Below are 13846 nucleotides of genomic sequence, written 5' to 3'. Positions count from 1 at the left end.
AGGCACTCCCTAAGACCTACTACATACCATCCAGGATACCACCTTTTCATGAGATAATCTTGGACAGTTACACCTCATACAGGTACGCACGCTTCACACAGTTTCACGACTACTCTATCACTCACGCCAGGGCTTTGTATATTGTTCCATGTCACAAGTAGAGTTTGCTTGATTCAAGACTTTTTTAAACTATTGTACTTTTTGCCTTTTCCTCTAAACCTACAAATCAAGCATCTTATTTATACCTCCTATGCTGTCACTCCGTTTTACGTATCCAAGGTCAGCCACACACTATCAGTACTTATCCATTACTTCACGTCTAAACATTCCATTAAGGTAAGCTACATCATGGCTTCCTTCGCTGGTCTCTCTTTTTCGCAGAAGCGCTGCATCAGCGGCTTCAAGCTCTTACACCCTAGTCCACATCACTAGGTGATGGGGCCACAGGTAATCCTCAGCTTAGTTACATATATACCTCAATCAGAGTAAAAGCTCCTTACTAGCTTTCAGTACACAAGCTGTATAAACTTGCAATAAAGTGTGTTTTCTTTGAATCCTCTTTTGCCCTCTTCTACAGGCCTACTTGTACATTGGTTTCGCACACCTCAACCAACTTTGCTTCTCCTTCTACATTCCATTCCATTACATATTAGATAAATTCCGAGCATAAGTTGGAAGGCCATTTGGCCTGAATTTGTGGGAGGAGATATGATCCTATATAAATCCTACCCCCCTACTTACCTTTGTTGTGCAAGCTGTTTGTCCCCACCCACGTACACCTATCTATATTAACAATTCACCTTTGTGGGCCCTCTTCTACAGGCCTACTTGTACGTTGGTTTCGGCACACCTCAACATACTTTGCTTCTCCTTCTACATTCCATTCCATTACGTATTAGATAAATTCCGAGCATAAATATATATATATATATATATATATATATATATAAATCAACAAAGAGCCAAAGTTACCTAACTGGTGTTTTGTAAGATTTTTTTTCCAATATAATTTAGGAAACGTTAAAGTTTAAAAAAAAAAAAAAAAAGGTAATTTTACATTTAAAGTGGATCGGTCAATTTTGGACCTGGCATGCACTTTGAGAAAGAACCCTGTTAATTATACTAGTTAGCTAATTAGCTACTAGCAGATTGTGCTAGATGAAATTATGTGATTCGAATTGTATTTTAAACTGTTTCAAATTTTTTTCAGCAGAGCAAACATTTTGTGAGCAAGAAAAAAATTACTATATGGTGCTCTCTCTCAAAATAACTCTTTTAATGGAATATTCAAAGTTGAAAATCAGGGACATAACTCTGGAATAAAAGGTTTCCTGGTGTCCAGGCAGTCATAGAGATGTATGTAGGTTAAATGTACAGAAAAAATTTGATTGACTCTTGGAATGGATCACTTTTCTTTTTAGCTATGTGTCTAGATTTGTTTTGTTGAAATCTGCGTATCTTAGGAATTGATTTCTGATTCTATATTCTGATTAAAAAACACTTTTAATGTTTGCATTGAGCAGAAAATCATGAAACTATAATATTAACAATCACTTGAAACTATACATCAAGAGCCAATGTTTTGACACTTTGCTTAATGTTTTTCTACAGTGTCTTACTATGACTAACAATTCCTCCCAGAATAGTGTTTTAATAAGCAAAATGACAAAAGTTACTCTAGTTAAACATAATTTGTATATTCAGTTTGTCTCTTCAAAATTAAATGTGGACATTGCTAATAGAAATTATTGATGTAGTTTTACCTACAACAATCTGTAAAGAGGGAGGATTATGAGTGCATGATGCCAGTTCTGCCAAAACCAGTGTAATATAGTAGAAACAAATCAAGAACAAACATCTCTAAAAAAAGTGTTCCTCAAATAAGGTTTGATAAAGACCTGGTGTGAGGCAAAAATTTCACCGGTTCTGTTTGGGCACTTATGAAAAGGCACCTCTCTGGAAAGCCTGTTTTGAGAGATTTGAGCTGGACCATTTATTTTTTTCTACTTCGGTTTTACCTATGACCTAGCTTTGACAGAATAACTATTTTAGATTATAAAGAGAAAGCATTTGAATACCAAAACATTATTAATTTTAAGCAACATTTTTTTTCAGGTGAGGCAAATGTGATAATGGATCAGTTTGATTCAGAATTTTACCAGTCAGATTACATCATTGAAGAACATGAACCAGGAGAATATGGAACAGTGACAAACAGACTATATGAGAAAAATAGGTGAGTACCTTAAAGGTGAGCATCATATCAGCAAGATATTTTATCATCTACATAATTGTATCAACTTAGGTCTAGTCCTTGGAAAGCAGTGGACTTTGATTGGGTGGTAGAGGAATGTTCTGTATGAACATCTAGTATGGAGATATTAGTCTACAAAAGAGATGTCCAGGGTCTAAACAATTATTAATATATACATTTTTCTATTTTATTAAGCATAGACAGTGTCCTTCTGCGTATAAGTTAGAGGAGATTACCTAGTAGTGTAAATGTTATTTTACATCTGTAGCTGTTTTTAGATGAATAGGGTGAGGAAATGCTCTATCCAAGGGGCACTTAGACAATTACCAAAGTTCCTGCAAGAATACAATATTGGGCATATGTTGGCTAGGGCTGGTGAGATTTGTTCAACAAACAGGGAATGTAGTCCTTCTGCAGTGCAAGAAACTATATGGGAAATGCTGGAGAGAGAGAGTGGTGTGGCATACATCAATACATGACGTTTAATAATGTAGATACTGTGCATTGACTTCACTCCTTGACTGAGCTCAGTGTGGTCCTACATTGCTTGTGCTTTCTTCTGTAGATATGTCTGTCCTCTCCTACAGAAGAAGACCAGTTGTAGCATGGTTGCCTTTGGGACCTATACTAATACAGTTTGAATACTTACACTGAGAGGACACCAGGGCACTATTAACACATTCACAAAAAAATATTCACAAAAGGAAGCTGTAGAGCATATGGTGCTTATGGCACTTATGGTACTTGTGCATTTGCATATGGATGAACAGCGATTCAGACAAAGTTGGGCAATTCGGTGGTTCATAGTTGTTTTGATAAAAATTGATTCAATTGACTAATTAAATAAAAAATAGTCATCTGGTTTATATTGTGGGGGCCTATTTGCATCTACCTAATACAAGTAGACTACTAGGTTAGGTAAGTTAGAGCTTCTAGCGCTTAGGGCCATTTACTTTTTATTGCAAAGACCTTTAGAAGGTGAAAGAGTTGCTTTAACAGTTTGTACTTTTGTCATGGCTTAACCATGCTACCACTTTACTGCACCAGAATTTCAGTGCTATGGCCGCTCGGGTGCATGTGCCTGCCAGGGGTGGGCCACGACCTCCTACACTTTGCTGCCTGGACTTCTGAACCTTTGGACTTGTCTTGACATTGCTTTTTGTCTTGCCCGCTTCTGGTTTGCTTACCTTGGACTGTATTAACAAATTAATCACCGTTAGTACTGCAATTTGGGTTTCATACTTCAAAGTCTGACAACTTTGCAGCAGTGTTGTTTAAGCACAGTCATATTGTGTGACTATGCATTGTATTCTAAGAATTGATTTACATTGGTATTAAATTTTTTTTTAATAGTATTGATTGAATATATATTTTCTAATCTATTTAATTTTTAATGTAATTGGATAATATGCTATAACAAATTCTAGAGTGTATGTAGAACTTTCGTTGTGCTTAATTTTACTTTCTGCAGTGCACACAAGCAGTCAGAGAAGGTTAATTTAATTTTGGTTTTATACCAGCTGTAGGTTAATTTTAAATAGAGTTCTACAAATTGAATTCTGTATTAGTAATTTCAATTTTAAAACCCTTTTTTTTTTTTTTGGTCTCTGCTTATGTATGTGCAGGGTGCTGCTGGCAGACTGCTGTGAACAATTTTGTACATTCACAGAAGGCGTTGTAGAAAAAAAAATCTTCTGCCTCTGTCTCTCTATTTTTTTGTGAAATTAATTGTGCTATTTTACTTTAGTTTCAAAAGAGTTATAGCTTTGCAGACACAACTCCAAATTACAAATTTTGCAACTGATGCTTCCATTGTATATAGACCAAATTCTGTTTTAGCTGGTTGTTGTTGCTTGCTCTCCTTTCTCTTTCCTCCTTTCTCCTTTCTCCATTCTTCTTTTTTTGGAATTAATTCTACTAGACCTAATAAGAAGGTATTGAAAATAGCAATACAGGTAAACCAAAGCCACCAAAGTTAAAGTCGACACCAAAAATACACTACCACAATTTTAATTTGGATTAATATAGCTCTTTTTTACTTTTAGACTTTGACAACCCCCTTTCATTACAAAAAATAATTTAACGATGATATAGATACTCCATCTATATCAAGTGTAGGAGGATCAGATTCTACTCTCCACCTCCAGTAGTGCTAATAGTACTATTAGTACTCACTCTCTGCTCCAATAAAGTTGGGAGGGAAACGTGCAAGGCCATTTAAGGGTAGCACCAATGCAACTACTAAGACAAAGCGTTGTAGTCACCCAGTGAGTAAGAAGAAGTGAGTTCTGCCCCCAGCTTCCTCTACTAGTATCCTTTATTTATTTATTCATGAAGAAAGGAAAGGTTTTGAACAGGGAAAGTTTGGCACACAGTATAGAAGCAGTGTTTGGTCTGGGAGTCAGGTTTCAAAGCAACTTCTTTCAGGTAGACAGAGGCTATTTTCTGAATCCCTTCCCAATGCTACCACCTCCACTGCCACTTCTACTTGTACCACTATTCCTACTTCTATTGTAGGGCTGTTAGTGCTATTACACCCGAAACAGCAGCAGCAGTAGGCTGAAGGGGAGAGGCCAGTTCATGTTGCATTGCAGCAACATTTGGGATCACTTTGAAAGTAATGCAACCTATGTCTTGGTACATTTACCACCAGCTAGCTCCAGCACTAGTACTACCATTAGGAAGGACAGACAAGGTATTGAAGAGCCTAGAGATAGGGGTAGAAAATGACCTGGACTGGACAGCCAGCAACAGCAGTATCCCAAGTGCTCATCCAGCCCACACTGGAACAATTTGAGGGACCTCACTCTAGGACCAACTTATTGCCAGCTGATTGCTCTAGGGGGCACTGCCTTTGATAGGATAGCCTTTCATTCAAGCAGCTGATGGAGGACCTGGCTACCCAATACCACATACCACATAGTCCCTCTCGTTATCATTCATGTGTTTCAGTTTTGAAGGAGACATTGGCTAATAATGTTGTGACTTATGGAGTGACCTTAGTGGCTAGTATGTTGTTTTTTATTTCCTTGATGGCTCACTGGTGGCAGCATAGGATGTCTGAGTAAGCTGTCACTGGAAGTTCAACAGTAGCAGCAGGGACTCCGTGTGCTTAAAAAACTGTGGTGGAAATGAATATGTAAGGCAGCAGGGCTATTGATCCTTTTTTGTTTATACTGTAGTGATGGATTGGAAACACATATCAGATAGTATTCTGCAGGAAATTTGGGAGATAATGTAATTTGGCTAGGAGAGTAGTTAGGCACCAATGTAGAAGAGGGATTTGTGGTCAGAGACAGAGCTTCAAATATGGTAAAGGGTCTACTAGATGGTGCAGCGGAACATCCTACATCTTGTTGTGAAAGCAACAGAAAAAGTGACAATCCTACTTGATCATTGTAAAAGAATTACTGGGCATTTTTAACATAATGTGAAACTCTTGAGGCAGGAGAAAGAGAAGGCTGGTTTTCACATACTCCATCTATGACAAGATGGAATGTGAAGCAGCAGATGGCAATCCGTACTCTGTCATCAGACCAGTACATTGGTATTGTGTCTCTACTGGAGAGAGAGGATTGGATACTAACGTGTGAGCTAGTGACAGTCCTTAAACCATTTGGGGATGTTGACAAACTGAGCCAGAGGACTGCCTATTTGGGACAGGTCATTCTCTTGCTCATCCATCTTAAGAGAGTCACCCATCCAAACACATGAAGAAAAAGATGAAGACTGATGGGAATAGAAGAGGACTATAACCAGAACAGAGGGAAGACTACCAGTGACCTGACCAACCACTGGACTACAACAGACCAACCCTGCTCCTGTGCAATAATGTTGATATATTTCTGGATTGTTGGTGTATTTTACTGACATTTTTAAGCTCCTAGCAGTGTAACAACTACATAGTGCAAATCATTTGGTAATGGTTTAAAATGTATTGATCACTTTCTCTATGCAAGTAGTATTAGTAGCACACTACAGATTAAAAGCATTAAAAGCTAGCTTTATGCCCCCTGGTAATTACATACACTGAGAAGTCTTGCAGGGAGCTTCCACTTTCTCTCCAAAGCCAATGCTTGCTGAGGGTATCAGATAATGATTCTCCGCTAATGAGAAGTCTTGCACCACTATGCTTCTCTCAATGAAGAAAGCGAGAAGGAGCTTTCAACTCTCATAGAGGGGGTAACTCGTGCCCAGCAACTTCCAGGTAAGTTTCTTATCAAACCATTAGCAAACGGTTTAACTATGACTTCTCTACTACTTACATTGGGGGTGCTACAGGGAGTGCCCTCCTCATAGTACCATAATTACTACAGTGGACTGTTGATTTTGGTACTTGGATTAGTATATTTTCTTCATTCAAAACACTAGTCAAGAATGATAAATAATCAAAGTTATGGTACATATGTAATTTGGTATTTAAGAACACTCCAAGTACCATAACCACTATGACCTGGCTGAGTCCTCTGTAGTGGAATAGTGCTAGGAGAAAGCTCCATGGTGGCACTGACTCCCAGTGTACATAGTCTAACTCCTCACTTGGCTTTCTGCTAGATGCCAGCCATTCATAGAGCATTAACTCTTCTGAACTGTGCAGTGCAGGGCCAGGACATTAGCTGAGAGCATTGCTATCGCTTAATTAATGCTCTCTCTCAGCCAATGAAGAAACTGAGCTTATACCGGTGCTCTTGAACATGCTCATGAGATGAGAGTGATTGATCAAACATTCTCACCTAATGAACTAAGCCTCTGCTGCAGAGAGTAGCTCGATTTAGTATAAAGCTTCTAGGGCACTGAGCCTGAGCATTCACCTACCTGATTGAGATAGTGAGGTGGGGAGTGGCTCCTGTCAATCTGCAAGCAAGAAAGAGGTCAAGCCATAATTATTGGTTGTTTGACTTGTTTGTTACCATGGAGATACAGAAGGGTAATCGTTCCTGTGCGTACTAGAGTGAGCAGTTGTAGGCTAGTTATGGTTCTGCCTATCTGCTTGACCTGTTATAACCTATTGACAAATCAAGCTTCAGAATGAGTGATTTGATTCATACAAATAAAATAAAAGCCAAGACAAACATTACCACTCAATGGCCGAAATTTGATTCGGCTTAATTTATTTAAAAATTCAGGTGAATTAATTAGGATGAACCACATTTTTTCCCTTGCACAATTGTTCCTTTAAGTTAGAACACAAAACAGACAAATATCTTTATACATTATGTACATGTAAACATTATATAACACACCTTATAACATTAAGTATACTGTATCTTTAATAAACAATGAACCAAAAGACCTCTGTTTTTTATTTGTAAGCAGTATATGGAAGAAACAGTTCTTCTCTTATCTCGTTATTGTCTTCATTCTTAAATCATTAATCTCCCTCATTAATTATTGAATCTCTTCTTTCTTGTCCTTTCTTCTAAAACAATTCACCTTAGTTTCATTGTATGCATAGCTCGTTGTTTATCTGCTCTGCCGCTTTTCTTAGAATTATTTAATGGTTTGTGACATATACAGAGGTATTAAAGGGATACAGTAGGCCTTTTACCTTAATTTTATTGAAGTTGCTGTAGCGCCAAATACCAATTAGAGAACTTGGAAGCAGGGCTTCAAACTACGCCTCAAAGTCCTCTAGGTATGAGAGCCAGAAATTGTACTCCCGGTTCTCATACCATAACATTCTATGACCTCATGCGCACAGGGTTGGCCATAGAGAACTGTAAACACGAGGAGGAGATTGCGGCAGCGCCAAGGGAGATTTGGTGTTGGAGAAAAAGTAAGTATTTTTATATTTTACTTTTATTTATTTCATTTTTTTCTTTTTTTACATAGGGAAGGACCTAATTAATTAGAGGCATCAGGGCTATTTGGTTATAAATATGAATGTATTTATTATACTACAATGTTCCTTTAGTGAAAATTTAAATTTCCATGAATTCAAAGTGAATTTCGAAATTTAGTCTGAATTATAAAAACTCTCCAAGTCTATTTTGTTTCCATTTTTTCTATTTTGACCTTAAAATTTAAATTCACTTTGAATGCTCAGCAGGTCTCAGTTTAGAAATATAACACCGATATTCTCTTATAGATACATTTGTGGCCACTTACAATTTAATTATCTTATTAAAAAAAAGGAATTCTGTTTGTGCGAAAGCGCTATATGCTAAATCCAAATTTTCTAAATCAAATACTTGTATTTTAAAAGTGAGCTGCTACTACTATATAGTGCGTAATTCACTAAAACACACCAATATTTAGACAGTTCCAAAATAATTTTTCAATGTGTTAACCTTAAAGCAGTCATGTCCAAAGTCCGACCCGTGGGCCAACTGCAGCCCTCATTCCAGTTTAATATGGCCCCGCAGGTAATTTGGCTAGTCTATCTGTTGTGGCCCCCAGTGAATCCCAGAGTGCCGCTCAGGATCCCTGGTTCTATGAATGCCGCGGTGCTGAGCGGCTCGCAGGCAGTCATTCGGGGCCAAGAGATTGCGATAACGCAGACGTACGTGCAGTCACTGCCAGGGGCGGACTGACAACTTATAGGGCCCTCGGTCAATAGGAGATCAAGGGCCCCCCTCCCGGCAGCTGTCATATAGATATGTGCGCGCTACCCAGCATGGCTGTGTGAGTCATGGCGTCCCCCAAACAGGGCCAGATATACTTTAAAGCAGGGCTGTCCAACCTGCGGCCCCCCAGATGTTGCTGAACTACAACTCCCAGTATTCTTTCAATTAAAAAGATAGCCAGGGAATCACGGGAGTTGTAGTTCAGCAACATCTGGGGGGCCGCAGGTTGGACAGCCCTGCTTTAAAGGGTTAATCCAACCAAAAACAGTGTTTTAATAAAACATTGTTTTTGAGTGGAGTACCCCTTAATAGCTTGCCTTACGCCCCCCCCCCCTACCCCCACATTAAAATAAAGACATAAAGCAAATTTAATTAAACACTTCCTCTGTGTTTGTTGGTGACATCACAAGCAGCATCCCCCACATGTTCAACCATACAAGCAGCCTCCAAACACATGTGTTTGGAGGCTACTTGTGGTTGCATGTGTGGGATGCTGCTTGTGTTCCTGTATGTCAACATGTTGAATTCGAATTAATTGTTTGACTTGTTTTACCTATTGTACTGCGCTGCAGAATATGTTGGTGCTATATAAGTAATTGTATTAATTGTGTTTGTATGTATGAGGAGGCTGTATGCAGTATTGCCATGCTGGGGATGCCTCTTGTGATGTGTGTGTGTGTATGGAGCTGTTTGCAGTGTTGTATGTTAGTGGAGAGGGCTGGTTGTGTTGCAGAGAGTGTGTGGCTAGGGGCTGTTGTGTGTGTGGGGGATAGGGGCTATAGTAGGCAGCTGGGGGATACTGGGACTGTAGTGTATGTTTGTATGATACTAGAGGCTCTACTGTGTGGGGGAGATACAGAGGCTACAGTATGTGTGTGGATAGTGACTGCAGTGCATGAAGGGGGATAGGGGCTCTAGTAGGTGCAGGGGGCATACGGACGGTGGAGGGGATAGCGGCTGCAGTGGGAGCAGTGGGGGCTGTAGTGAGTGCAGGGAGGGATAGGGATGAGAGTAATGAGGACCGTAGTGGGTGCAGGAAGGCATAGAGGTGAGATGGGTACAGGGAGAGAGAGGCTGAGGAGTGTACAAGAAGGCACAGAGGAATGAGGGAAGGATAGGAATGAGTGATAGGGCTGTAGTGGGTGAAGGGGGAGTGGGATCTGGGATGGTAAAGGGGCATAGGGGCTCAGATGGATAAAAGGGGCAGAGGGGCTATGAAAGGGGGCTCAGATGGATAAAGGGGCATAAAGACTGGAATGGGTGAAGGGGGCACAGGTGGTATTATGGGTGAAGGGGGCACAGGGCCTGGGATGGGTAAAGGGGGCACAGGGCCTGGGATAGGAAAAGGGGGGCACAGGGGCTGGGATAGGAAAATGTGGGCACAGGGGCTGGGATAGGAAAAGGTGGGTACAGGGGCTGGGATGGATAAAGGGGTACAGGGGCTGGGATGGATAAAGGGGTACATGGGCTGGGATGGGTGAAGGGGGCCAGGGGCTGGGATGGGTAAAGGGGCACAGGGGCTGGGATGGGTAAAGGGGCACAGGGGCTGGGATGGGTGAAGGGGTACAGGGGCTGGGATGGGTGAAGGGGTACAGGGGCTGGGATAGGAAAAGGGGGGCACAGGGCCTGGGATGGGTGAAGGGGTACAGGGGCTGGGATAGGTAAAGGGAGCACAGGTACAGGGCTGGGTGAAGGGGCACAGGTACTGGGCTGGGTGAAGGGGCACATGTAATGGGGTGGGTGAAGCTGCACAGGTACTGGGATGCATGAAAGGGGGCGCTGGAGCTGAGATGGGTTAAGGGGGCACTGAGATGGGTAAAGGGGGACTGGGGTTGGAATGGGTGAAAGGGGCACAGGAACTGGGATGGGTAAATGGAGCACAAGGGCTGGTATGGATGAAGGGGGGCACAGGTGCTGGGCTGGGTGGGAAGGGCACTGGGGCTGGGATGGGTAAAGGGGCACATGGGCTGGGATGGGTAAAGGGGCACATGGGCTGGGATGGGTGAAAGGGGCACAGGGGCTGGGATGGGTGAAAGGGGCACAGGGGCTGGGATGGGTGAAAGGGGGCACAGGGGCTGGGATGGGTGAAAGGGGGCACAGGGTCTGGGATGGGTAAAGGGGCACATGGGCTGGGATGGGTGAAGGGCACAGGGGCTGGGATGGGTGAAAGGGGCACAGGGGCTGGGATGGGTGAAAGGGGGCACAGGGTCTGGGATGGGTAAAGGGGCACAGGGGCTGGGATGGGTGAAGGGGTACGGTGGCTGGGATGGGTGAAGGGGTACAGGGGCTGGGATAGGAAAAGGGGGGCACAGGGCCTGGGATGGGTGAAGGGGTACAGGGGCTGGGATAGGTAAAGGGAGCACAGGTACAGGGCTGGGTGAAGGGGCACAGGTACTGGGCTGGGTGAAGGGGCACATGTAATGGGGTGGGTGAAGCTGCACAGGTACTGGGATGCATGAAAGGGGGCACTGGAGCTGAGATGGGTTAAGGGGGCACTGAGATGGGTAAAGGGGCACTGGGGTTGGGATGTGTGAAAGGGGCACAGGGACTGGGATGGGTAAAGGAAGCACAAGGGCTGGTATGGATGAAGGGGGGCACAGGTGCTGGGCTGGGTGGGTAGGGCACTGGGGCTGGGATGGGTAAAGGGGCACATGGGCTGGGATGGGTAAAGGGGCACAGGGGCTGAGATGGGTGAAAGGGGCACAGGGGCTGGGATGGGTGAAAGGGGCACAGGGGCTGGGATGGATGAAAGGGGCACTGGGGCTGGGATGGGTGGAAGGGGGCACAGGGTCTGGGATGGGTGAAGGGGCACTGGAGCTGAGATGGGTTAAGGGGGCACTGAGATGGGTAAAGGGGCACTGGGGTTGGGATGGGTGAAAGGGGCACAGGGACTGGGATGGGTAAAGGAAGCACAAGGGCTGGTATGGATGAAGGGGGGCACAGGTGCTGGGCTGGGTGGGTAGGGCACTGGGGCTGGGATGGGTAAAGGGGCACATGGGCTGGGATGGGTAAAGGGGCACAGGGGCTGAGATGGGTGAAAGGGGCACAGGGGCTGGGATGGATGAAAGGGGCACTGGGGCTGGGATGGGTGGAAGGGGGCACAGGGTCTGGGATGGGTGAAGGGGCACTGGAGCTGAGATGGGTGGAAGGGGGCACAGGGTCTGGGATGGGTGAAAGGGGGTACAGGTGCTGGGATGGGTGAAGGGGGTACAGGGGCTGAGATGGGTGAAGGGGGCACTGGAGCTGAGATGGGTGAAGGGGGCACTGGGGCTGGGATGGGTGAAAGGGGGCACTGGGGCTAAAATGGCTGAAAGGGGGCACAAGGTCTGGGATGGGTGAAGGGGGAACTAGGGTGGGTTAAGGGGGTACAGGTGCTGGGATGGGTGAAGGGGGCACAGGGCTGGGATGGGTGAAGGGAGCACAGGGGATGGGATGGGTGAAAGGGGGCACTGGTGCTGAGATGGGTGAAGGGGGCACTGGTGCTGAGATGGTGAAGGGGCACTGGAGTGGGTTAAGGGGGTACAGGTGCTGGGGTGGGTAAGGGGGCACAGGGCTTGGATGGGTGAAGGGGCACATGGCTGGGATGGGTGAAGGGGGCACAGGGCTGGGTGAAGGGGGCACAGGGTCTGGGATGGGTGAAGGGGCACTGGAGCTGAGATGGGTTAAGGGGGCACTGAGATGGGTAAAGGGGCACTGGGGTTGGGATGGGTGAAAGGGGCACAGGGACTGGGATGGGTAAAGGAAGCACAAGGGCTGGTATGGATGAAGGGGGGCACAGGTGCTGGGCTGGGAGGGTAGGGCACTGGGGCTGGGATGGGTAAAGGGGCACATGGGCTGGGATGGGTAAAGGGGCACAGGGGCTGAGATGGGTGAAAGGGGCACAGGGGCTGGGATGGATGAAAGGGGCACTGGGGCTGGGATGGGTGGAAGGGGGCACAGGGTCTGGGATGGGTGAAGGGGCACTGGAGCTGAGATGGGTGGAAGGGGGCACAGGGTCTGGGATGGGTGAAAGGGGGTACAGGTGCTGGGATGGGTGAAGGGGGTACAGGGGCTGAGATGGGTGAAGGGGGCACTGGAGCTGAGATGGGTGAAGGGGGCACTGGGGCTGGGATGGGTGAAAGGGGGCACTGGGGCTAAAATGGCTGAAAGGGGGCACAAGGTCTGGGATGGGTGAAGGGGGAACTAGGGTGGGTTAAGGGGGTACAGGTGCTGGGATGGGTGAAGGGGGCACAGGGCTGGGATGGGTGAAGGGAGCACAGGGGATGGGATGGGTGCAAGGGGGCACTGGTGCTGAGATGGGTGAAGGGGGCACTGGTGCTGAGATGGTGAAGGGGCACTGGAGTGGGTTAAGGGGGTACAGGTGCTGGGGTGGGTAAGGGGGCACAGGGCTTGGATGGGTGAAGGGGGCACATGGCTGGGATGGGTGAAGGGGGCACAGGGCTGGGTGAAGGGGGCACAGGGTCTGGGATGGGTGAAGGGGCACAGGGCTGGGATGGGTGAAGGGGACACGGGTATGGGGTGGGTGAAAGGGGGCACAGGGTCTGGGATGGGTGAAGGGGGCACAGGGCTGGGTGAAGGGGGCACAGGGTCTGGGATGGGTGAAGGGGGCACAGGGCTGGGATGGGTGAAGTGGGCACAGGGGCTGAGATGGGTGAAGGGGCTGGGCTGGGTAAGGGGGGATATTAGCTTAAAAAATATTTACTTACCTGCTGTTTGCCAGGGTTCAGCAGATTCTGCAGTAGAGGGCAGGACAGGAAGTGAGGTAACTTCCCCTCTTTCGGCCCCGCCTCTTCCCCTCACACGGAGCTCCGCAGACATTGCATGGAGGAGACCTGGCAGGAGCAGCAGGATCACTGCCAGGTCTCAGAGGGTGGAGGGGGGCAACAGAAAGAGATATTTTGCTGGAGCAACCTATCCCTAGAATATGTTTGATTCTGGCTGGGGAGATCTGTGATCTGATCTCCCAGCCAGAGCATGGCTGTGCAGCCTGCCGGGCCCCTGACTGCCTCGGGCCCTCGGTCCATGA

General features: G+C 45.7%; 1 protein-coding gene across 1 annotated transcript in view; it reads left to right on the top strand.

Annotated features, from left to right (window-relative positions):
- Positions 1-13846, top strand: part of YIPF7 (Yip1 domain family member 7) — a 95050-nt gene that overhangs the window by 12481 nt on the left and 68723 nt on the right. The window contains exon 2 of the mRNA XM_063459925.1: positions 2116-2236. Coding sequence (XP_063315995.1) covers positions 2133-2236 — 104 coding nt within the window. The 5' untranslated portion in view covers positions 2116-2132. The remainder of the gene's footprint in view (positions 1-2115; positions 2237-13846) is intronic.

Source organism: Pelobates fuscus, chromosome 6 (genome assembly GCF_036172605.1).
Source record: "Pelobates fuscus isolate aPelFus1 chromosome 6, aPelFus1.pri, whole genome shotgun sequence".
NCBI lineage: Eukaryota > Metazoa > Chordata > Amphibia > Anura > Pelobatidae > Pelobates > Pelobates fuscus.
This window is presented reverse-complemented; position numbering and strand designations above follow the sequence as displayed.